Source organism: Lytechinus variegatus, chromosome 6 (genome assembly GCF_018143015.1).
Source record: "Lytechinus variegatus isolate NC3 chromosome 6, Lvar_3.0, whole genome shotgun sequence".
Taxonomy (NCBI): Eukaryota; Metazoa; Echinodermata; class Echinoidea; order Temnopleuroida; family Toxopneustidae; genus Lytechinus; species Lytechinus variegatus.
Window position 1 is genome coordinate 19,464,466 of NC_054745.1, and position 26,002 is coordinate 19,490,467.

Here is a 26,002-nt window from a genome sequence, read left to right on the forward strand (position 1 = left end):
ACCATTTTGCGCGTTTGATCTCAGAGATTGAAGATCGCCATCATATTCAAGTACTGCTCCTACACCATGTACACGACGGATACAGAAAATGCAGCTAACCTCCGCCCATGAGATTTTCCTTGGGTGCTGCGTGTGTTATTTTCCATTGAAAACTGGCAGGTATGATAAATAGCAGAAATGTAACCAAACTGATCTAAATTTTGTGTTATTTATTAATTTATTGATTCTTTTAATTTTTATTTATTTTCATTGTGTGAAATTTGTCGGAACGACAATGACCTTCATTTTGTAGTGAAACACTTTTTTGTTTGGGGCTTGATGAATTTACTCTAGCACGGTCTCTGAAAATCGTTCCCAGGGAAATGGCTAACTTCCAACACTTCGCTTAAGGCGGTTTTCCACTAGGGCGCGGACAAGACCAGGAAGGGTTGCGGAAGCTACTTTTGTCATTTCGGCATGCTGTCGGCAACCAAATTCCGTAAAAGATTATGCAAATGATCTTGTCCTAGGACACAACCAGGACTGTGTGCGTATTGTCGTAGGACACTCCTGGGACTGTCCTAGGACAGGATTATCTAAATAAATTTGTCGGCGTTCGGTGCGGACAGCATGCAGATTGTATTAGGACAGAACCGGAGACATTTAGGACAACGTCACGAGTGGTAAATTCAAGGACTAGGACAATCGGACAACTTGCGAATACTCAATGAAAATTATCATCCATACATTTTTTTTATGAATTTAGGGGTGTTATTTGGATTTCTTCGACTACAAAGACTACATAGGATTTTCTTATATTTCAAATCAAATTGCATACATTGGTGGACATCCCAAGGAGACAGGGGCGACGCGTCCCCTCACTTTTTGGAAGGGGGCATTTGATATCAAATGCCCCCCTCCCCAATATTTGGAACGAGCAAAAAAGGAAAAAATGGAAAGAGAGGGAAAAGAACCAGAAGGGAAAAGAGAAGAGAAAACGAAGAGGAAAAACAAGAGGAGAAAGACGAGTGAATTATATAAGATGAGGGGGGGGGGGAGATTTCATGTCACTCTGTTAAATTTTCGCTCACGCTTTGTGCTCGTATTGCCTAATCTATGAGATGTATAACTTGCTCAATAGACTTATATTGAGCTTAAAAGATCAAGTTTTGAAGTAAATATACAAAACATTTCTCGGAAATTAGGTTTTCAATTTGTTTGATTTACAAATAGATTTTATAATTTTCTGTAAGATGACTATATTTTATGGTTTAAATATAAACATTTTGTCAAATAACTATTCTCTTCGTGTATTCCATATTTTTTTTTTAAATATCCCTTTTTAGAATGGTCTGATTGTTAATAGTATCAGCTAAGCTGCTCGCTTGCATTTTGATTGGGGAGTTATGTATACCTGTATCAATTGTAACAAATAATTTTAAATTCCTCTTTTGTGACAGTTTATTAAAATTTTCGGCTCACAGTTTGCGCTCGCATTATTTTTGTCAAAAATATATCAACCCATGTATCCTATTCATGATTACAAAATGTCCAGTTATCTGACCTTAATATCAATTTCGCGCCCTCATTTGATTAATAAGTAATGTAACAATATTTTCATGATTTCCGAATAATCATTGTCCGTTTTTTTTCAGAATGGAATATCGACAAGTTTCATCTCTCGCTTAGGAAGATAGTCATCATGGTCATTTGAAGACAAAAAATGTCCCGGTCGCAACTCAAAATATATGTAATGATAAAAATATAAACTTGAGCTTCGCACTCGCATCATTTATTAAGAGAGATCAATATCCAATTCGTAACTGCGCTTAAATTTTTTTTTTTTTAGATCTGAAAATCAAATATCTTTAGCTCGCTCATCGCGCTTTTATTATTGATATTATAATAAAGAATGTAATTAGAATGTCCAGATTCTAGGTCTGGATCTAAACACACGCACGCATGTTTATTTAGATACGAATCTTGGGCCAGTTTCAGATCAGATTACCAAATATTATTATTAATGTAGGAATATTATCCATCTATCCAATTATCCATCCTTTTCTTGATTTACAAAACGTGATATGTCGAATTTCGTTTCGGCTCGCGCTTCGCGCTCACATCAAGTGTATAGTCATGCTCCTTTCCTGTTCATGCTTTTAAAAGGTGCTTAGAATGCCCAGTATTTAGGTAGGAATGTAAAAAAATGTTCAGCTCGCGCTTCGCGCTCGCATTATTTGATAGTTGAAATATGGAGGATAAAGGAAAGTGTGTTAGCGGTGTAATGTAGTATTCACTTTTTGAAAGCAGATTTTGTGCATTTTTATACATAACAATAAATTATCTCGGATCTTGATTTTTTTTCACCTAAAGACTGCATATGTTCATAGCAAAGTCGGGGCTCTCTTTATAACATTACTTTCTTATAATTTTTCTACAAATTAATACATAATCATATATTACAACAGAGGAAGAAAACAGGAAGTTAGGATGCAAATTACATTCCACAGGCACATGCGGATCAAGGGGTGAGGTGGTCTTGCTCCCCCTTTAAAAAATACAAACAGAAGAAAAATAAGTGAAATGGAAAGGGAAACTTAAAAATGATATGGTGGAAAAGAAAAAGGGGCTGCCGTGCTGATGCGGCCCTCCTCTCCCTGCTGCTGGCTTACCCCTTCCATTAAAGAGATATACAAACAGCACAAAGGAAATAGGAATAAACGAAGGAGATGAATGAAATAGGGTGAAATAGAATCGAGGGAAAAAATCGCGATAATGAACATAAAATAATTGGTCGAGATTATGAGAGTGCAAGATTAGAAATATCAGTTTTATTTTTTTAGACGAAAATGTGAATCCAGTGTCTAATCGCCTTTGCCTCCTCTTGTACCAATTGAAATAGACTAAGTAAGAAAATGTAAATGGGCAATTCCCGGAGGCCGAATGCGATCGCTACGCCCTATTGACTGCGTAAAAATAGGAAAAATGGAGTAACAAAAGAAGAGGGGGAAAAAGGGAAGAAGAGTGAAGAAATTGACAGACCTGCAGACGGGGAGAATATCTGCGTTTCAGCTAGTTCAATTTGTAGAAAATAATGGTCCATTTCACGCTTCATACTTTCAATAGTTTGATCATAAGAAGATTGTGCACGCTGTTCATTTTTTACGAAAAATACTTAGGTCTTTTCTTTTTCGTCCTTGATGTTTGAAAGAAGTAAGTTCGCGCTTCGCGCTCATATTTTATGTTTATGAGAAACATGCTCTGTGCACGACTTTTTTCAGGAAGGCCTATTTTTTGTAAAGAGTCGTGGTGTAGTAGTTCTGACTCCCGCCTTGTAAACGGAGAGTCGTGTGTTCGATTCCCACCGCGGTCTAAACCGTCCTTTGGCAAGACGTATTGCATACCTTGCCACTCTCCACCCAGGTGCTAAATGGGTACCCGGTTGGAAGCGAAAGTTATTGTATGCTTGAATTTGCCAGCGCAATTTTAGACCGGTATAAATGCAAGGAATGCTTCCCAGGGTGTGGAAATTGTGCACTTTTCATGTGGGATAGAAATGAATCCTGGGGTAAATCGTTTTGCCCCTGCTGTAAATCGTTTTGAGCCGTTCTGAGAAAAGCGATATTTATAAACTTGCTACCATTTATTATTATTTCTTATTAATGACACCTCATTCATGATCAAGCAAAGTGCTTAAAATGTAATAGGAATATAAACTTGAATTTCAGTCTGGAATCTACACCTGTATTATTAATTTTGTTATGATATTTGTCCTATTTGTAAAGTCAAGCGCTGCCTATACGGTCATTTTTCAGTCGAGTACATTAAAATAATCTAGTTCATAATCAAACGTTGCATGAAACATCTTTTTATGTTCAGTACAGAATAAAATAATCTGCTCGCATCATTGCCAGTTTAACTATTGCAAGAAATATTTGAAAAGTCCACTTTTCAGATCAGTAGAAAATGCTTGAAATATTCCTTCTTCATGTCTGTAACCCCCCCCCCCAAAAAAAAAGAAAAAAATCAACTCGTGCTTTGCGCTCGCGTAATTATGTTTAAAACACTGCTTGAAATATTAGGTTCTCAGGTTTGTTTAGTATATACTAATTATGCCCCTCGACCCTGTATTTCTTTACTTTTTGTAATTTTATTGTCTTGTATTATTCCGTTGCCCCATCTAGTGCTTTTGCAAATGGTTTTTGCTACTTGTGTACTCGTTCCATACATTATTAGCATTGGATCTACACATTCCTGAATCCCTCCGCTTGCCTTCCTATTGCAGTCCGAACGTTCCTGAAACAGTCCGCTTGCCTTCTTATTCCTGTCCGCACGTTCCTGAAACGGTCCGCTTGCCTTCTTATTCCAATCCGCATGTTCCTGATAAAATCCGCATGGCTTCTTCTTTCCTTCTTGAAGCTGACCTGATTGCGGATGGTTTCCGGAAGACGCGGAAGGGTTTAGGAAGGGCAGGACATCATCGGGACATCGTCAGGACAGGGTCCCGAAGGTGTCAGGAATTCAATATCCGCGTCCAAATTTTGGTCTCGACCAAAATTTGGATGCGGACAAATTTTAATTTCCCAAACACCAGGAAGGGTTTAGGACAGCGTGCGGACACTCCTAGGAATGTCCGGACAGGTTGCGGAAGGGTCGCGGATTGTAATTATTACATTCATGACATTCCGCGCCTTGTCCTGACGCTGTCCTGGCCCTAGTGGAAAAGGGGTATTACAAAGCAGTATGATTTTCGTCCAGACTTGACACGATCCTTCATGTACACGGCCATGTTAAAATGCTGTCTTCAATTGAATGCATGAATACAATAGAATAATGAAAGTTTTATCAAATTAACATCAGTGGCGTATCTAGGATTTTTATCCCAGGGTGTCCTTGCTTTTTAGGGGGGCACCATATTTTCCGGTGTGTGTGTTTGTGTCACAAGGGCGGATCCGACTTTCTCCAATAGGGGACGATGCCCGAAATTATCTTCACCTTTATTTTCCCCAATCAGTCTTATAGAACATAAACGTGAAATAATCTCATATACCTTATAAAAAGTGTGAGCCCGAAGCGCGAGCGATTTTTGTTTTACTTTCATGTATTTTGTCCTGAAAATTTAATATTCTGGGCAATGTTATGTGTGATCCTGAACAAGATTCGTATGTAGCTAGATGGTTACTGCGAACGCCATAAGCGCCAGCAGAATTTTTTATTAACTGTTCTAGCATTGTAGAAAAGGGACCTGTTAAGGACTGCTTACAGTTACCCACAAAGACGGTATATATTTCAATAATGCGAACGTCAATCGCGAGCAAATCTTTTTGACATTCCGACCTAAAAATTTTCATTCTATGCACCTCTAGTATTAATAATATGGGATACGTATGTAAACAAATGATGCGAGCGCGAGAGGAAGAAACTTGAGATTTTAGACTTAAAAGCAATACACTCTATTCATATTTTGTAAATCATTAATAGGATAAAGTTAATAGGTATGCGATAGTTAAGCGTGAGCAGACAATTATTGATATTCTGATGTGAAACTGGATAATTTCAGTACATTTTGAATAAAGAACATGCGTGCTAGCGCGCATGTTTTAGGTTTAGACCTAGAATCTGGGCATTCTGAATACATTTGTTTAATGGAACATTACCTGATTACGGATTACACGTAGACAATATGAACTTGGCAAATCAAACAATGTGACCATGCAGCGTGAGCTAAAAATGCTGATATATAGACCATAAAACGGACATTTTACAAAGCACTTAAACATGTAAATGAAAAAAAAAATATGAAAGCTCAATGTTCGAGCCAAAATATGTTTTGTACATTGATGTCAAAACTTGCTCCATATCAGCCTATTGAGCAAGATATGTACATTATCTCATCGAACAGGCTATTCTGCCGCGAAGCGCAAGGAAAAATTTTATAGGGTAACATGAAAGATTTTTGTTTTGCAAGTCTTCCCCTAACATTATTTAATTCACTCGTCTTCCTCCTCTTATTTCCTCTTCTTCTTTTCTTCTGTCTTCTTCTTTTTTTTTGTTCTGTCAAATTTTCACATTTTTTCAGGGGGGCACCTGGGTGGGGGGGGGGGGGGCACCTGGGTGGGGGGGGCACACCAAATCTCAGGGGGGGGGGTACGTGCCCACAGCCCCCCCCCCCGTACTACGGTGCCCACTTAAAATGGCAGAGGTAAAGATCATGACATGCTAGATCAGCAAGGAAAAGATAGTGCCTTTCCAGTTAATCTCAGTGATAATTATTGACCTTGAATGGACTCCTATCGACAAAATGAGTATTATGATCTCATAAGATATTATTTTGATTTTTAAAAAATCTTTTAAGGTCAATACTTCGTTGATATCGTTGATATGATTAAACTCAAACACGTTCATGCCAAAATGATTTCAAGTAGTGAGTGATGAAAGGATTTATCTTGGCCAGTTCGTATAGTAGAACAACACTTCGTCACATACATACCAAACGAATTGTAATGTTAACACCAATGTGCGCTACCATTAACACACTGAAATAGACGAGTTCGGGAATTCTTTGAACCACTTGCATAACTTGGATAACAGAAAAATAAAAGTTCTGTGATAAAAGTAATTTTTCATATTTAAAAATCATAATGGATCCGAAAAGATATTGATATGATACGTATATAGTGTAATGTAAATGATATTACTAGTGTTCATATTTCCAGACTAATACCTCATTGCAGCTAGTCCAAGTGGATATCAGGTTCCTTAACTAGTTTCTATGGCAACGGTTACCGCATGAATTTTGAAATGTGTAGCGAATCAGGGATTTAAATTTATAGTTGTTTCTTAGGTACCATTCTATCGACCTGTTTTGAAGGGGAAATTCAACCTAATAAATGGTTTACTGTTAAAATAGCAGGAAAATATATTGATGAAGGTTTGCAGAAAACCCGTCAAAGATTAAGAAAGTTATTAGAAGCTTGAGTTTTTTTTTATCTGTGACGTGACATATATTCTAGTAAGTACCCCATATTCTATGCACCAAAATGTCTATTTTTCAATCTTTTTTAATCAGTGGTTCATGATTGCTAATAAAAAAAAACCTTTCAGGAGCGGATGTGAAATTATTTGTATGTCAATAAACTTAAGGTTCAATTAAAACCATTTTATTTTTTTAATGACATTTCTTCGATATTTTTATTACACCATATATGGGAAAACTGCTCGCAAATAAGATAGATAAGATAAGAATAATTTCATTTATACACGGTTAAAAAGCCCAAACAGTTTACAGACTGATTTCCATTGGGGCCGTGTGGAACATACAATTGACAAACTAAACATTTTAAGATCAGTGTTTAATGAACAATATATATGGAACAGAAGCATCAATGAAATATTACAAGGCAATCAATGAAACGTGAAGAGGAGGGGAGGAGAGTAAAAAAAGGAAGAAGAAGAAGGGAAAAGTGAGAGGGAGAAGAAAAAGACAACAGAGAAAACAACAGAAGAAGAAAAGAAGAAGAAAAAGAATAATAATGGTAGTAAGAAAAAGAAGAAAATTATATACCGTTCTCAAAAACATCAATAACTTACAACATGAAACATCTATCGGTAAATTGGAACAAAGCGGTGCATATATGGTAATAGTAAATGTGTACATGGTAAAGTAAAATGTCAAAATGAATACATGTTTCTATAATGGACAGCCGAGGACAAGAAAATGAATACAAGTCATGATTTATCAATGATAAAAGCTATACATATAGAAAATGAGTGGAAAATATATGATAAATATTAAACATGCACTGAAAATGATTATAAAGCATTAAAAACTTGGTTAATACTGATTCCATATCAAAGCAAAACATATGAAATGATTGAAAAATAATACTGGGGACAGAAAATAGAAATTGTCTGTTGATGTTTGATACGCTGCGCGAGCAGCGTATCCGGCATAGAGATCACTGGCGCTAGTGCACCGTGCATGAACGAATCGAGGAGCTCGCTCAAAGAGACATCGACGCATTTTCTACACCACAGACGAGTGGAGGCGAGAAAATAAGAGAACTAAATGAGATCAAACATACAAATTGGGACTATTTATCATACAAAAACTCAGATAGATTGTTACTGAATAGAAATCTTGAATTATAAACCTACCAATAGTTGTCAACAAGCCTTTGTTGATCCAGATTGGCATTGCCATTGGCATCATCTTCCTCCTCGTCAGCTCCGTCATTGGCTGCAGGCTCAAATTGATATGGATTAATTATTCCATCATTTCCATTTCTACCATCATCAGACTCGAAGCTAGATCTTTTGGAGAGAGAAGTAGACCACTCCGGTGCTGACTCTTCATCCGAAGGGGAGGAATTCGCCATTACTATTAGTAAAGGTCAATCTCAAGTTCTGTAGAGTTAGCTCAGCTCTTTCAAAGTGCACGCAAACATACAGTAAATAAAGCCGAACGCGAGCCGCTAGCGAAAGCCGACTTCTGTAAGTGACGTAATTATGATTGACAGCTCTATTCGAGCTCACGCTTGCTCAAAGGGCTCTTACAAGAGAACAGATATTTAGAGCAATGTCTGTGATAATAATGCTAATAAAGAATACCCTAAGGTAATGCTTTCTAGTAGAAATTATGTTTTTTTTTGGTCCTTTCTACCCCCCCCCCAAAAAAAAAAATGTTAAAAAGTTCCTCTGAAACAACGAATTTTCCAGTTTATCCCAGGGCAGGCCAAGGATAAAAAAGGAAGTTATAGACAGACTTAAAAAAATAGAGAGGATTTTTGTTTCTTGTGTGGGAAAAAAAGAGGAAGGTAGATCTATGTGGAAGTGATTGATTTAAGGCCTAAGTTAAAAAGCCCTAGGCCCTAAAGAAATGAAAAATTGCTTTTTTTCTGTTTCTGACTTTCTAAAAAAAAGTTGTGGCCGTTGTTGAATCCATTAGTGGATGGTTTTTCGCCATCAAAAGCGATAACTTAAAAATCATTTCAAATGTAAGCAAAAATAATCTTTTAAGGTCATTTTCAAATTCAATGTTTCATGCATACTAAGAACCCACGTAATTACTTACTTCATGGTGATTTTTAACAGCACTGCTCCAGCAGTGGCCTGCGCCTGCCGTGTTGTTGATACAACCTTGCATTACCGACACAAAAAGTCAAGTGTGGGACTGGGATTAAAATTGTGCGGCAGAAAATTTGTTGAAGGTGAAATTTCGAACGGCGATAATTATAGATTTTCACATTTATCAAAATATTTTTTTATCTGGCATAGGGTTAAAATGACTAAATTCATTAAAAACTTACACAATGGAGAAAGAATCCTCTGAAAAATGAATATTTTCTTCTTACTCTCTTCCCGAGTCAGGATTATTGCAAGCCATCAGTCACTCTGCTTCAATGGTTACTCTTATGCTGCAGACCCTGTTTGCAGCTGCAAATTAATAATTCCACCCCCGAAAAAATTAACAAGCAAAAAAAATTTTTTTATATTCACTTCCAATTTTTTTCTTATAATTTTGCCTCTCAAGAAGGGGGGGGGGGGGGGGCACGGGCTTACTGTGCACGATCCACCAGTGCTTTCTACCTTAATTTGTGACTCGAATTGAAAAAAAAGTGGAGAAGAAGGGGATTTTCCCCTAATCAGCCTCGTACATGACTATTCAAATAATTCGCTGGAAAGTCAAGCTGACTTTCCAGCGAATGTGCTTTTATGAAATGCAAAGTTGCTAGCATAGCAAGTTGCTAGTATAGCAGGTAAAATTTGCTATTCTACCAGAGTTGCTATGATAGCAACTCTTTATGAAAAAAGCCCCTGTTTTGAAATTGTTTCGTTTGTGCCGCTTGAATGTTTGTGGGCAATGAGTTCCACATACTGGCGCCTCTGTACCTAAACGTGCGCTTTGCAGATTCAGACTTTATTTGCATTATTTCAAAATTGAGATTCCCACTTCTTGTGTTATGTGATCTTTCTTTAAGGGAAAATCTATTGATTAGATATGAAGGGGCTAAGTTGTTGAGTATGTTAAACATCATTATTGCAACACTTTCATTCATTTTCTTTTCAAGTGTATCCCAATTTAGTTCATTTAGATTATCGTTTCCGGATGAATCCCAGGCGGTATTATTAAAAACGCGAGGTGCCCGATTTTGAATCTTTTGGAGGCTATCTTTTAAACATTTGCCGCAATTTCCCCATACTATATCACAATATGACAAATGAGATGAAATCAGGGCGTTATAGACTAGAATCATTGTATCCTTGTGAACCATACTTCGTAAATGACGTCCTCGTTAACGTAATAATTTTAGTAGCTTTTTAAATCTTGCCATTTCTACCTCTGCCATTTTTACCTCTGCCATTTTTACCTACGCCATTTTTAAATTACCTTTGCCATTTTTACCTCTGCCATTTTTAAATTACCTTTGCCATCTTTACCTTTGCCATTTTTACCTCTGTCATTTTTACCTCTGCCATTTTTACCTCTGCCATTTTTACACCGAGCCCTAGCTACGACACTGATTAACATATGAGACAAAAGTGTTGCAACCTTTTGGGGTTTATATCTATTTATAATTTGGAGAGTATTTTGCGGTTCCTCATAATTCATATGTACATTCTTAATTGTCATTTTTTACAATAATGATAATAGTTATCATAATTGAAAATAATGATGATAATATTAGTAATAATAATAATGATAACAATAATAATAATAATGTACCACTAATAATAATAATGATAAAATAATAACTGGATTTATATAGCGCCTTTTGAATGACGATACAAGGCGCTGCTATTATTACCCCGGCTTCAGCTCGAGCTACCATCACCGGCGCCGTGTGCGTGCAACGAATCAATCACCTCACTTGGGTCGACTACAGCACAGTGTGGATAAATTACTTGCTGAAGGAAAACACGCAACGGAAATGATTCGAACCCACGACCCTTTGTTTGAAAGGCGAGAGTTAGAACCACTATAACACCACGCGCCCATGATTAACACACTTCCAACACGCACTGGCCAAGTTATGTGGGTTATGCAATAGTAATTAAAATATAATTCAACAATACAGTCTAACTTTTCCATTATGGTAAAAGAATAAACGTATATTTTTTCATAAACAGACATTTTGTCTAGTTTTGAATGATGTGATCAATTTAATGTCACAAACTATGATAAGTCATTTACATTGAATCGTTGAGAACATAAGTATATTGGCAAACAGATATTCAATAAATCTTTGCATATAGAAATCATAAAATGGCATATATGCATAAGAGAAGGAGTATAATCATCTTTGATTGATAGTCCCCAGTTTATGAGAGGAGATCGATCTGAAAATAGGCATTTAAATTATGTTACCAAAAGTCTTGGAAAGTTTATCGATTGCTTGATCAAACCTTAATCGGGTAAAGGTGGAGTTCGAAAACAAAACATTTTTGGTGATTTTTTTACCTGACTGCTAAGAAAACATGAATGCTTGTAAGCAAGCAACCAGAGGACCGACGGCTTAAGGTCCTCTCCGAAGGACCTGATACTGAGGATTAATGCCTTACCAAAGGCCACTAGCGCACCAAGTGGGAATCGAACCCGGGACACCGGAATACGAATCCCCCGCTCTACCAACTGAGCTATCGCACCTCCTCATAGATCGACAATCCACGACGACTACGAAGATTAGACGATTATGACGAGGAATAAGTATGCCAATGATCGTCGACGACGAAGAACGATTATGGAACGATGACGAACGCGACTAACGTCATCGGCGAAGACACGTGTCGTTGAAGAACGAAGAACCAGAGTTGAGTTGAAGCTCTAACTAGGAAGAATTACGGTCGAGTCCGACGAACAGTAGCTTCGGCTGACTGAAGTGAGTCATTCCCCTCGAATGACATTGTGACTCATGACCTGGACATAGAGGGTATGTGCTACCCTGACCTACGTTGACTCTAAATTGACCCTGGGCTGACCCTAGGTTGACAGCCGTCTAAAATAGAAATAGGCCAAATACTTAACAGCAAAAGCCCTAACAATATTCTATTCACAAGATATCAGCTTATCGAAATTAGCTTTCATATTTATTATCAAAGTAAATAAATAACAAGCTTCTATTAACGTGAGCTTTCTGATAGTCAAGAAATTCATAACAGTTGAGAAATCTAATATAATTAACTTTCTCTCTGAATCATAGATCAATTATATAATTGACTTTCACAGACTTGAAAAATACATTTCCTGCACTGGAGGTATCACATGTAATATTCATATTTATAAATGGCACAGAATCGTATGACTTTAAATAACAAAATACAACTTTATTCATTTTAGTAAGGATGATTATATTCACTTTGAAGAATGGAGTAAGATGTCATTTGGTGACAAAATGAGCAGAATATATATATATATATATATATATATATATATATATATATATATATATATATATATATATATATATAAACAAACAAAGTTATAATAACACATTCGCATACATATACACACACGCACACACGCCCTACACGCTCTAACACAACTCTCATAACCTAATACCACGAACAACGACATATACCAGGACGCACATAATACTACCAACCATACTGGTTACCCGGATGGGGTGGGGGTGTAGTCAAATATTACCGAGTTTGCACGTGCATCGGCTTTTGGTTCAGAACCAAAAGCCGATGCAGAATCCACTTTTGGTTTATCTTGCACCGCGTTTTTCACGCTGTCACAGCTCGTGGTGCAGAATCGACTAGCCTTGCAAAAACCTGAAATGATCCGCGCACCAAAAAATTACGTCATAATAAAGACGACGCTAGATCCTTGCGCTTACAAGTACGTCATAATGGTAAGGTAAATGAAATGTGTGCTAATTGGCGATGCAGAATCCGCTTTCAGTTAACACGTAAAAAAGTCGATTCTGCATCGGCTTGCGGCGGTTCTGAACCTACTACTTTGGTGGTGCAGAATTGCCGATTCTGCACCGAAAGCCGATGCAAGTAATCGCGTTTACTCGCAACAAAAAATCCGATTCTGCATCGGCTCGCGTTACTGAACCGCGAGCCAGTAATGACAGTATTTACAGTAATATGCAGCGTGTAAGCACGGTAATTATTGCTGTACACATGCGTGACCAAAAACGCGTTTACGGACGTTCTACAGTTATGTTTGTGCGCATCATGATCTGCGCATATTTTACATTCCTCGCGCTTACACAACAATTGATGAACTGGTGATTAATCAGTAGGTATTGTGAGCTGATTTTTCTCCTTATCTGCACTAACTGAAGATCCAATGTGTTATTTTATGAAGCCAATAATATGGAATTATTCAATGGACCATTTTTTATTCCTCTACAATCTAAAAATAGTTTCTCTGTAGTGCTGCAAAGTATGATGAATATGACCCCGAGTTTGAATAAATGAAAAAGTGGTTCGGAATTTTTCTTCACATAAATACAAAGCTTTAGTGGCACGTTTTCGGGTGATTTAAGAAGCAAATTTGCTCTAATACGAGTGCTGATAGAAAACAAGCACATGAACCCATATTTTGTTTAATGTTTGCACCTCTTAGGTATACCCTGCTCTACAACTTTGCGAAGTTTGGTGAAATTGACATGGGTTTTTAATTGAGAGCAGCATTTCTTTTACTTCTCAAGTTTGAGGTTGAGTATCTTTCTCGCAATTTAAAGAACTGAGGATGTTGTTGGACTTCAATGAGCAGACAATTGACAGCAATATAAATAGATTATACATCTTACGGACACAATTATCAATCATATTGCAAAATTTAAAGAAATTGTCATGAATTTTTACTGAGTAAAGGAGCTATCAACTCACTGTTGTGATCTCGATAGGTCTAAAAATGGCAAATTCTTTTGGATGCGTTATTCTTAAGAAGTCAACCATTTTGGGTTAACTTTGAAGCTCTATAGCAAAATATCAAGTACTTGGACCCATGTTAATGTTTGCATATTTGGAATATTCAGGTGCTAAAGTATATATGTGCAAAGTATTATGAAATGACATGCATTTTCAATGTTTGGGAGCAAGTTTACGGAACCATTCGCATTTCAGACGGTATTAACATACTTTTGCTTGTTTTCGGCGTATTTTGGACTGTTTCAAGCCAACTCGCAATCCTCTGGACACTGATAATTTGAAAATCGAGCACATGGACCCCATAGTTTGAATATCCTAACTTTTTCAGAATATATTCCTCTACAAATGTAGAGAGTATGATGAAAAAAACATGGATTTTCAAAGTTTGGGAGCAGAACTACGGAACCATTCGAATTTTAGACGGTATTATTAGTCGTTTGCACGTTTTCGGCGCATTTTAGGTGGATTTCAATATTTTCAAACCAACTCGAACACTTTGGACACTGACAGTTTAAAGACGAGCACATGGACCCCATATTTTCAATAGCGTTATGCCTTTAGAATATATTCCTCTACAAATACAAAGAGTATGACGAAAATAACATGGATTGCGAATGTTTGGGAGCAAAATATGGAACCATTTGCATTTTAAATGGTATGAAGAGACTTTTGCATGTTTTCGGCACTTTTCTAGGCGATTTTCAAGCCAACTTGCAACAATTGGGACATCAATAGTTTAAAAATCAGGACATATGGACCCCATATCTTTAATATTTTTATTAAAAATAATATTTTATATCTAATGTCGTTAGGGTGCATTCTTCTACAAATTAGGAGAGTATGGTGAAAATGACATGGATTTTGAATGTTTGGAGCAAAACTACGGAACCATTTGCATTTTTAACGGTATTACTTTTGCACGTTTTGGGCGCATCTTCGGCGATTTTCATGCCAACTCGCATCACTTTGGACACTCATAGTAAAAAGAAACGAGCAAATGGACCCCATATTTTTAACTTCCCTGCACCTTCGATATGCATTCCTCTACAATTTAGCCGAATGTGATGAAAATGACATGGATTTAAAAAAAATGCAGCTTACAAAATACTTTTTTTTAATTTTTGAGTAGATTTACGTCTTTGAAGATTTGTTTTTCCGAGTTTTTGCACCATTCTTGCCAAATGAGAGCACTGCAGACTCCAAATAGATATAGTTTTACCAATTAAAAAAACTTTCTCTTTGGTATATATCTTGAAAATTTGATGAAGTTTTATCCACTGAGTAAAGATGATTTAACCCCATTTGGTGAATTCGTGAGGTCCACATGTAAGAGAGGCATAGTTTTCTTGATAGCGCAAGATTGCATACCATTTTTAAATACGGCGAATTTGAAGACCCGTAGAAAAAAAAAATTCTCAAACTAAGACGAAACATGTGTATAAGTGTCTGTATTTGTCCTCAAAAACCCTGAAACAGACCACAATATAGGATGAAAAACTCTAATTTAGATACAAGTAGCAATTGATTAGCTTGATTTTGAGAACCGTCTAGTAGATGGGTTCCAGCTTATGACCAGTTTTCTCCAATTCAAAAAAGTCCGTTGGCTATGTTGACTGCCTTCTGCTGTGTGTATCTCCTATTATTAGCTGCACTGTACATTCAGTGTATACCTTGTACACACTATACAATGTAGGTCATGCTGTGTTCATCTAGAGTTAATGTGTTGTGTTGCACAGATTCGCTCTATACACATAGTCATTGAAACCAACTCCCAATTATTTTCAAACTTTGGTTTACATCTCCAAGGTTTTAAAATTGATCCTGCAGATATAATACTTTGAAACTTTTGGGATGGTATTTTTACACTATAAGTCTAATGTTTAGCCCATTTTCAAGAACCAAAATGAGAATTTTTGAAATCAGAACAAAGTGAAACGATCACTTTAACTGTGGAAGGTCCTTAAAGGGGTGTTTTTTTAAGTTTTGCACGAGGACCGTGCGTACTCTTGCTAAGGGTATAAAAAACACAGATTCCCCCCCCCAAAAAAAAAAAAACTGGTGAGTTTTGAAAGACTGGTCAATGGTCAATCACAGGGTCAATCGTAATTAGGGTATTTTTTTTTCAAAAGCACTTTCTTTTTAAGACTAGCCAAATGTGTTTAGGGTACGTTTTTCCAAACTTTTTCCCCGGGGTCATAGTTTGGGGAGAACTTGTTTAGGGGCCAAAATGTGTAAATAAAGCCCACGAAAAACTTGTTCAGGGGGTTATTTTGCACACAGAGAAAAATTTGGCCACGTGTGTGTACAGTAATACATTTGAATGACTCTATATTTTCATGCAATGTGACTTTTGATATGCGACACCTTTTAGATGGGTCAGCAGCCAGCTTTTTCCATCAGGATGCAGACGAGATTTCTAAAATTTCTGAGTAGCATAAAATCTAGACTTCCGATAGGCTAAATAAGGTTTTCAAAACAACAGACGCGGGTAATTTGAAGAGATTACCACATGGTGAGCGTGACCTTGCAAAGGCCCAGTGTGGGGAATATTGTAATTTGCGTGGGTGTGTGGTTATGGGCAACCTCTTCACTCGAAATAAGGGTCTGAATTTGCAGCCTACTCATGCCTTATGTACTGAAGGCTCTCTTGCTGTATTGGAACAGCAAGTTTTGTATGTGGTAGTCTTTGCGTTGAGGCACACTTGTTGATCAAAGTTTCAATCAGGGTCTGTGCCTGCAGACTAGTGTGTGGTCTCTATGGCCAATCAGAGCACAGTATTTTTGTTTTTGAGCTGCTAAATGAACTTGGCCAATGCAGAGCTGGCTGCTGACACATCATATCTCTTGTTATAAGAATTGTATCATATTAAAGCTTAGATCCTCAGCTTCACCATGATATAAAAATCATTTGTGCCTAAACAGAAATTAAGTGTAAAACAACAGTTTTTCTTGCATTAAAACAATTATTTTGTTTCATGTTTTAGATCAAAAGTTTTCCCTATATTACAATATTTCCTTTAAAAAAATCCAAACACATGACCTAAAAGAGTTGTTTTTCCTTTTTATAAAGATACCTAAAACATGAAATTTAGCCAGTATTTAGAGCAGCAATGGCAGAACGTTCGTAATAGGTCCATGGGCAGAACAAATACAATGAAAAATAGGCGTTTTGGTCCGCACCAAGCTAATTAACAATGCAAAAACGCTCTTGTCATGAATATCACTTGGATGAATGAAGCTACTTTGGCTTGGCTTGCCGACTGACTGATTGTGAATAAACATCACTTATAGTCGAACTTGGCAGTCCAATGGATATTTTTTTAGTAGCACGATGCGGACAAAAGGTTAACATTCTTTCACACCGAACTGCCTTGTATACGGAATTATAATAAGAATATTGAAAACTAGATATTATTTTCGTATATTAAAATCAACCGGTGAGTGAACATGCCGGGTTCTTTAACCTTATCCAACCAGTTTGAAGACAGAGATATAATCAAACGATTTGGCGTGAAATATGAACGATCAGAAAGATTTAAAGGGTGGATGTTAGAACAACTAGACAAGTATCACTGTCACCGTATCTTAGAGGCCGCTTGCGGCGCAGGGTGAGTACAAGGAGTTTTATTCCAATCTTGTGTAATTTAATGATTGTCTGCTTTTAATTAATATTCAATCCGTTGATCGAAGCAATATATCTAATACCTGTAAAAAACTTGGTCACATACATACCCAGGTTAAGTAATTTGAGTATAAAGTAAAATGTTGATACGTGTTTTTGGTCTCTGCATAGTTCAAATTGTCACATGAATTTCTGTGAAAATTCGTGCGGGAACCGGGATATTAAGGGCATACCATGCACGGTTAAGTTTATGTCCATGTCATTTTTCATTAAAAGTTTGCACAGTCTTATTTTAGCATCTAAATATTCCAATTATACAAAAGTTACGTGGCATAAAAAATTTTCAATTTCAATTCAATTCATTTCAATTATTTTATTTTCCACTTTCCATTTCATATTTACAATTATGATACAATTGACATAGTAACATTATAATCACATTTGAAGTACATACAAAAAATAAATAACATCTTAAATTACAATAGACAATTATCAAATCGAGATATAAGTAATTGAAAGGGAGGGAGGGCAAAGCAGAGCTTGTAAAATTTAGACCCCCTTAATGCTGTAATTACGTGTTTATATTAACTGAATTGCTCTTTTTGTAAGAAAAATCAAAACAAACAAAAACATGACAATATTTACATTATGTAATATATACATTATAGTACAAATCATATGCATCATATTTTAAATATATATATATATATATGAATCATTCATTGTGTATAAAAAATATAAAAGGTTTCCTACGTAACACTGAATGAAGACTTAATTTGTAAATGATGAATTATATATTTAGTAATAATTCGGGAGAAATTATATAAGTCTTATTTTGAACATTTGTATAGAATTGCATTGTTTAATATCAATTGTAACGGAATTCCATAGTTTAGGACCCATAAAAATAATAAAAATAAACGTTTTCTTAGCAAATGATGTTCTGTTCAGTGGTAAATGAAAAGAATTTGCTTAGCAAGTGAAGTGACTATGAATCGAACTACTTTTGAAAAAAACAGATGCAAAGGTAGTTGTTTAGTATTTAGCTTGAACATAAACTGTCCAAGCTGAAAGTGTACAGTTCTTTAATTTTCAGAATTTAATTTTTCAAGAATGGATTATTTGTATATGCCCGTAAAACTGCATTATTTATTACATAAATAGGTCTTGTTTGCAATATGAATAGTCTATCGATCAGCCAATTTGTTGCATTACCCCAAGCGATAAGTCCATAATTTAAGTAAGGGGGGATTAATGTAGAATACAATGATAGCATAATAGTGTGTGGTAAGAATTGTTTTAATTTACCAAGGATGCCAGAAATTCGAACAATGATTTTGCGGACATTTTCAACATGCGGTTTCCAAGAAAGCTTGTCATCTATAATTTGTCCAAGGAATCGAGTTGATTGGTCCCTTTGGATGACAGTTCCATAAAAAAATTACATCAATAGGTAAAGCTTCAAATTTCGTACTAAACAGCATGTAACTAGTTTTATCAAGGTTTAGTTATAGTTTGTTTGCTTTCATCCAATTTGCAACGTTTCTAAGTTCTTTATTTAACATTTGCGTCAATTGTTTTGGATCATGATGTGAGAAAAATATATTTGAATCATCAGCAAAAAGAACGAATTGAAGTAACCTAGACGGCTTTTCAATGTCATTTATATAAATTATAAACAAAAGTGGACCAAGAATACTGCCCTGCGGAACTCCGCAAAGGACAGGCTTGTGTTCAGAGAAATTGTCATTAAAGAGAAATGCCAGTAGTTGCAGTAAACACTGATTTCATGAGAAAGTCTGTAAAACCAGGCTTAATTGTCAGAATATCATCGAGGATCTAGATCTGGTACAGTTACATAAACTGAACTTTGTGAAATCTTGAAATCTACGCTGAAAAACGTTCACACTGAAGATCACCAACACAGATAGGCACACGTGGGACAGTGTATTATTATTGCTGGAATAAAGACCCGACGGAAGTGACCGAATCCGCGCTTATATTGCTTATTTCTCAGCAATTACACAATTTCTCCCAGAATCCTTTGGCACATATTTTTTATTCATACAAACAGACACGTGGGTGGTCATTATATTAGATTCTGTAAAAAGTCATTTTGAGGTCGTTACCAAAACTGGAATTTATCTTTAAGTGAAACGAACTGGGAGCGCCCTTTAAGATAATTCCTAAATCATATCAATGGTTTTCCCCGAATGCCGCAATGACAAAAGTTTGAAAAGAAGGATGATCAACAGTATCAAATGCTTTAGAAAAATCTATGAACAAACCAATCGTATTAGAAGACTGGTCACTTTCTTTGGCAACACTTTGAACTAAAGAAAGTATTGCATGAGTAGTACTACTCTTTTCTCGGAAGCCATATTGAGTATTAGAAAGAATATTGTGCTTATAAAAGAAATTTATTGTACGAATGTGGACCAACTTCTCAAGGATTTTGGACAAAGTTGTTAGCATGGAAAAGGGTCTATAATTATTTGTTAGCTCTCTATCACCTGTTTTGAAAACCGGAATTGTTTTCGATTTTTCATTGATTCTGGAATATGTCCAGAAGATAAAGACATGTTGAATATATGAACGAGAGGATGAACAATATAATTCATAGTTTTTTGAAGAAGAGTGTTATCGATTCCATCAAATCCTGCACTCTCATTCAATTTCAGCCCATATATGATTTTGATTATTTCTTGTGGGTAGGTAGGCGAGAAAAATAAAGAACTTTCGTTTCTATCAGTCAGATAGTTATGAAAAGAGTAATCTGTTGATGGTTTATGGCAAGCGAGGTTAAAGCCTTCATTGGAAAAATAATTGTTAAAAAATATTTGCCATTTGAACTGTATTCTCAATTATAGCATTATCATACCTAAGCTTAGTAATCCTAGGATGCTTTGATCCATTGTGAAGGGTAGAATTGATTATCTTCCATGTTCGTCTTAGATCATTTTTACAGCGATGGTCATGATAATGTACCTTTTTTTCTGTGCGGATGACACTTGTAAGTCATTCTTATAACTGGTATACTGAATCCTTGTTTGATCAGTACATTTAGACACATGTTTATAGTACAACCTATTTTTTCGACTTATTGATCGCAGAATCGAATACGTAATCCAATGAAGTCTTGGCGACTTCTTATAATTTTTAGACTTATGTGTAGAAAAAGGAATATTTCGATTTACGTAAGACATGAATATGTCTATAAATTTATCATACGAATGATTCACATCTTCGTTATTAAATACATTATGCCGAGTTTCTTCCCCAAGGCTTAACTTCAAACGATAAATGTTTTCGTCACTAAGCACGCGCCTTTTTGTAAAATCACTGGTTGAAATTTATCAGTGTAATGCATAAATATCGGAAAAAGATCAGATATATTTGACAGAACGGTTCCAGTATTAAACTCTGAATGTATATTTGAAAAGAAGTTGTCAATGAGAGTTGTTGAAGTTCTGATTATTCTATTGGGTTTAGAAATGAGTGGCAGGAAGGAAGCAGAGAGGAATCTCCCCCAGGGAGCACGACGAGACCCTCCAAACCTCCACATCGCGCTAATCCCACAACCGACCACGACAAAACAAGCCCCAGACCGCCCCACCCATTCCACTCCCTCCGATAGGACCCTCTCCCTCCCCGTGTTTTGGCTTCCTGTAAGTGAGCGGCAGCCGACACTCCCACTGAGGCTCTTCCTTGGTTTTGTATATGACAAAGAAAGAGGCAATGGCGAGTTTGGAAAGCTCTCTGGCATCTGCTGAAAATTTTGGGAGAGATTGGCCTTTTGCAAAATGATCACAGTTCTTTTAACTTTGCAAAATTGCCATTCGAAACAAAGCCAATTTCAACTGGAAGAAAAACAACTTTGACCATTGGTGCGTATTTGTTACTTTTGTAGTTGTGTGCTTTTATCGATTTCACTTGAACCGGAACAGACAATTTGAAAAATAGCATTTGGTTTCGTTGCTTAGAAACAATACAGAGATCAGGAATTAGGTCGGTTTGTGTGAACTCGACGGGAATAGTTGATCTGCCGCGTGAACCAACGGGAGTGTCGGAGCCAAGATCACAATAAATTGCAGTATTATCATGACCAAATCCCCTCTCTATTCCGCTTGACACAATTGAGCAAAAATAATTAAGCAAATTGTTGTGACGCCAGGTGTATCTACCTTGGTCTATTGAAACCTGACAATGGTTTAAAACATGGTGAAGAGTTTCACGATTGTTACATTTCTAACATTTTCATTTGATCTTTTCCCTCATCTACTCAGGTTGACATTTGTATTGAGAGTGTCACAAGAGGCATTGAATAAGAATTTTGCAACTCGTTCTGGTAGATTGTAAGCAAAACTCTTCCAGTTTGTTTGTTTCCCTCCAAAACAATGAGTTCGAGTAGTTTTCCCTGAACTGCTAGGTATCTAACGTGGAAATGCCAATATATATATCTTTTAATCCCAAGAAATTGAATGTAAAAAGGGAAAAAAAGGGAATGAAAAGTGAAATAGCTAAAAACAGTTTTAAACAATCAGAGCGATGTAGCCATTGTACTACATAGATAAATAAAATGACATATGATGATAAACAAAATACATAGACAAATGTAGATCGGAAAAGAGAAAAAAAATATTGCGAAATAAATAGCAAAGGAATATTTTCTTATAAGATATATTTTTTCAGATCAAAATAATATTGAAATATTGATACTGTGGCGTGTGATACGTCGAAACAAAACCAAAGAATCAGACCGAGTCTAGACTATAGTGTTGATGAGACTGACTGGTTCAATCTGCAATTGAATAACAGAATAACAATACTTGCATAAGCTGAAATGACAACATGTCATGACACATATAAACAATGTATACAGATTTCCAAACAACAACCAAAAATTACCTTCACAAGTAAATACTGTAAACATGTATAGATTAATGCCCCCTAAATTTATCTTTTTTGTAAAACAATTTTCTTAATAAAAGAAATCAACTACTACATTAAATGCGTATCTGTTTACTTCTTTATGTTTACATGGCTTATTACAATGAAGACATCACGTGCCCGAAGGCGCCAAATTCAAGCTACATACACAACTACGTATACCGCCACGTACGCTTTCTATTACATAATGCATGCATGTACACGTATACGGCGTTTTCGTGAGAACAAATTGACTGAGCCTACATATTATGTAGGCTCAGTCAATTTGACTTTGACATAGTAATTCGTAATAACTTAAACCATGTTTCAGCATGACACTCAGCTTATCTGATAATATAACTAATTAACTTAAAAATAAACAAAATAAGACTTATGTCATTGGGCTCGTATCACAAAATTAGAAAAATTCAACAACTAAACTGACAAGCGACACGCTTTCCATGACTGTACAAAAAACAATGCGACCTCAATCGGTGAATTCAAATCTAAATAAAAATCGATGTACAAGATAAAACAAAACAGTATCAAAGCAAATTAGACATTTCTGAACACTTCATTCTGTACACGACATCCCGGCCCCCTTACACGAGAAGCCTTTCTGAACATTTAACAATTCCTTCTTTTACGAAATCAAAATTACATCTAACTCACTATGTTTATCATGAATTCCTACATTAACAACTTTCTTATTTGCAATTAACAACTACTTGCAACAACTTGTACCTTTGAAATATTCTTTTATCAAAAACCAAAATTCACAACTTCAGTTGATTAAATAGGCCTTAACCTATCTCAAACATATTATTTTTTATAATGAAGAGTACCTTTTAACCAACTGCATTCACTATAGCCAATAATTTTCAGCATTCCCAAGAGCAGATGAAAAGTGCCAAATCCAAAATAGCATAAAGTACACTGCAATGACTGCATACTGTATCAAACATTCTTCTTAACATTACCATGACAACAGCACCAAGTTCAGAGCCTCAACTTGCCTGAAGAAGCATCGTTTTGGGAAACATTTGACACAAAAAGGGAAACTGATCCCTAACTATAATATCCATAAACCAGGAATGACACTGAAAAATGTTTAATCAAAGCGACGTCTTCCTTCTGGCTTTAGAAAAAAGGACATCTGTAGCACTATGAGAAAATTACCACAATATGCTAAACATGATATCATAAAAAATCGCTGTTTTTCAACACGTTCATTTTTTTGTTCTATAATACAGTATATATAAACTCTGACTCGAACTTATCACTAAGAGTTTAACTCTTAACATTCCTTTCGACACAATACAAAACACAAACTGTCCTACGAATGCCTTGACAAGAGCATATAACATTCAACACATTTTTGAAGTTCTGCTTCATAATAAATTTGCATTTCTTTCATTCATAATATCAAATTGACAGCACTGAAGTTTTTGAATCATCATTTGAATAGCACATCATTGTATAATAACTCACGATTGTCTTTTCCCCTTTATATAAAACTAATCTGCATAAACTTTGCCTAGCATGACATATTGATTCATTGTCACGAACGAAAAATAATCTTGAATTTCTATAACAATCCTTTTTATGGTAATTTCTGCTTTCACCACATTCAACTTAAGCATGGTGACCTAGCACAAATACAAATGTACAGTATACATGTTTTCACTGCAGCTTAAATCCTGTTAAATCAGATTTACATTTCACACTGGAAATTATCAATTTTCTAAATTTACATAACCCCTATTTACATTGTCACATCCTTGAATGTCAACTGAGCGAATTTCTTGAAAATGACATGGTAAATTTAACTTCCACAATTTTACAAATGCACGAATATTCTAAGAAATTAGTGAACATTTTTTTTTACCGTCTTCTTACTCAGTATATGCGTTCAAGTCTATTTCTTGTAAATTATTTAGCTTCTTAGATCTTGTCTCAGTTCAGTTTTCAGTTATCAGATATCAGTACTGGTAAGACCACTGTTGACATGCTGATTGCGGCGTTAAAGTCACTAGTTAAATCCAGCTCACAAGATTATTAATCACGTTATAAACTTCCCGTGATGATATAAATCAGTTTGACACTTGATGTAATCACTGTCGACATCATGGTATTAATTTTTTATAGACATATAGTAGTGCTTTTTCACTAAACAGAATCCATATGATTTCCTATTTTGACGATTATTAATGACTTTAAATTGCTCATATCACGATAAGTTCAAAGATAACTGCACAAGATTATTTAAATTGATCTTATCCTCGCAAAGACAATCGTTGATCCATTATCAGAAATTGCATATATTTCACAAGTTTATCTTACATGATAAATAGACCCTGACTCCAAGTACATGTACTACATCAGCATATTCAAGGTTTATATCCATGTCATTATCCCTATAATTTGCACAGCGTTATTTCATCAACAAAAAGTTCGACAAACAGATAAATAACACGAAATAAACCTTTACTACTCAATCCATATCAATAAAAATTTAATTTTTACAATTTAATTTCAAATTAGGCTGTTTCATTACTGTAATCATAAACATAAAAAGTCTCTTCGTATGTAAGATAACAACGCATGTGAACACGAAGCGCGAGTAGAAAATTATCGACTTCATCGAGACGATAATATTTCAAATAAATCGACCTAATACGAGGACGAACCGCGAACCTTTTTTTATAGAGATCATACAGCTGAATATTTCAAACACTGTTATCAACCAATTAACATGATACATATTTTTTTATTTACTTATTTATTCATTTATTTATCTATCTATTCATTCATTTATTTGTTTATTTCCACTCATGGGTAGAACACCCTTTTCGGCTAAAAGCTGTTCTTTTAAGGGGCCCACAAAACACATACATATTAAAAACAATTAAAATACGTATAAATAGTATAAACAAAGCTACATTTAAGCAAAAACACCGCAGGAAGGGGAAGGGAAGGTAACGGGGATATATAATCAATCAGTGATCCAAAACAAAGATTAACCAAGATTTAGAGACTATGAGTGAGTAAGCGTTTAAATGCTTGGATACTCTTCGCAGACTGTACAGAGGTATCAAGTGAGTTCCATAGTTTTGAACTGCGATAAAAAAGTGATCTGTAATTTGTTTTTAGTTTATTAAGTTTTAGTTTACGCCGGATCTCGCATTGCATCTTGATTGATAGAAAGAGACAATTATTATTACTGAGAAAATTAGGGCATAGTTTATGTACGGATCTATACATAACACACAATGAAAGTCGCGAACAACGTACAGTACATTCACTTGATTCAGTGATTTCATCATTTGAAGCAAAAAAAAATGGTCTACAGTGCACAAAAATTGCAGTTTACCCAGATAACTTTAACAGGTATTCGTCCAAACAGAACTGTAGTAGTCAAAGATGCCCTGCACAGAACCAAGGGGGGGGGAGCACTTCCATTCACGAGTGGATACCATGCGCGACCATGGGGTCGCAAAAAGCACCCTAAACACGTAATTTCCATATTTTGAAAATGCACCCCTTAACAATTATTGGCGTGTGAAACCCTACCCTTAACAA

General features: G+C 35.7%; 1 protein-coding gene across 1 annotated transcript in view; it reads left to right on the plus strand.

The window, feature by feature from the left end:
- The first annotated feature begins 16,913 nt into the window (after window positions 1–16,913).
- Window positions 16,914–26,002, plus strand: part of LOC121417151 (glycine N-methyltransferase-like) — a 47,954-nt gene continuing 38,865 nt past the window's right edge. Inside the window, exon 1 of the mRNA XM_041610742.1 lies at window positions 16,914–17,477. Within this exon, the coding sequence (XP_041466676.1) occupies window positions 17,317–17,477 (161 nt within the window). The 5' untranslated portion in view covers window positions 16,914–17,316. The remainder of the gene's footprint in view (window positions 17,478–26,002) is intronic.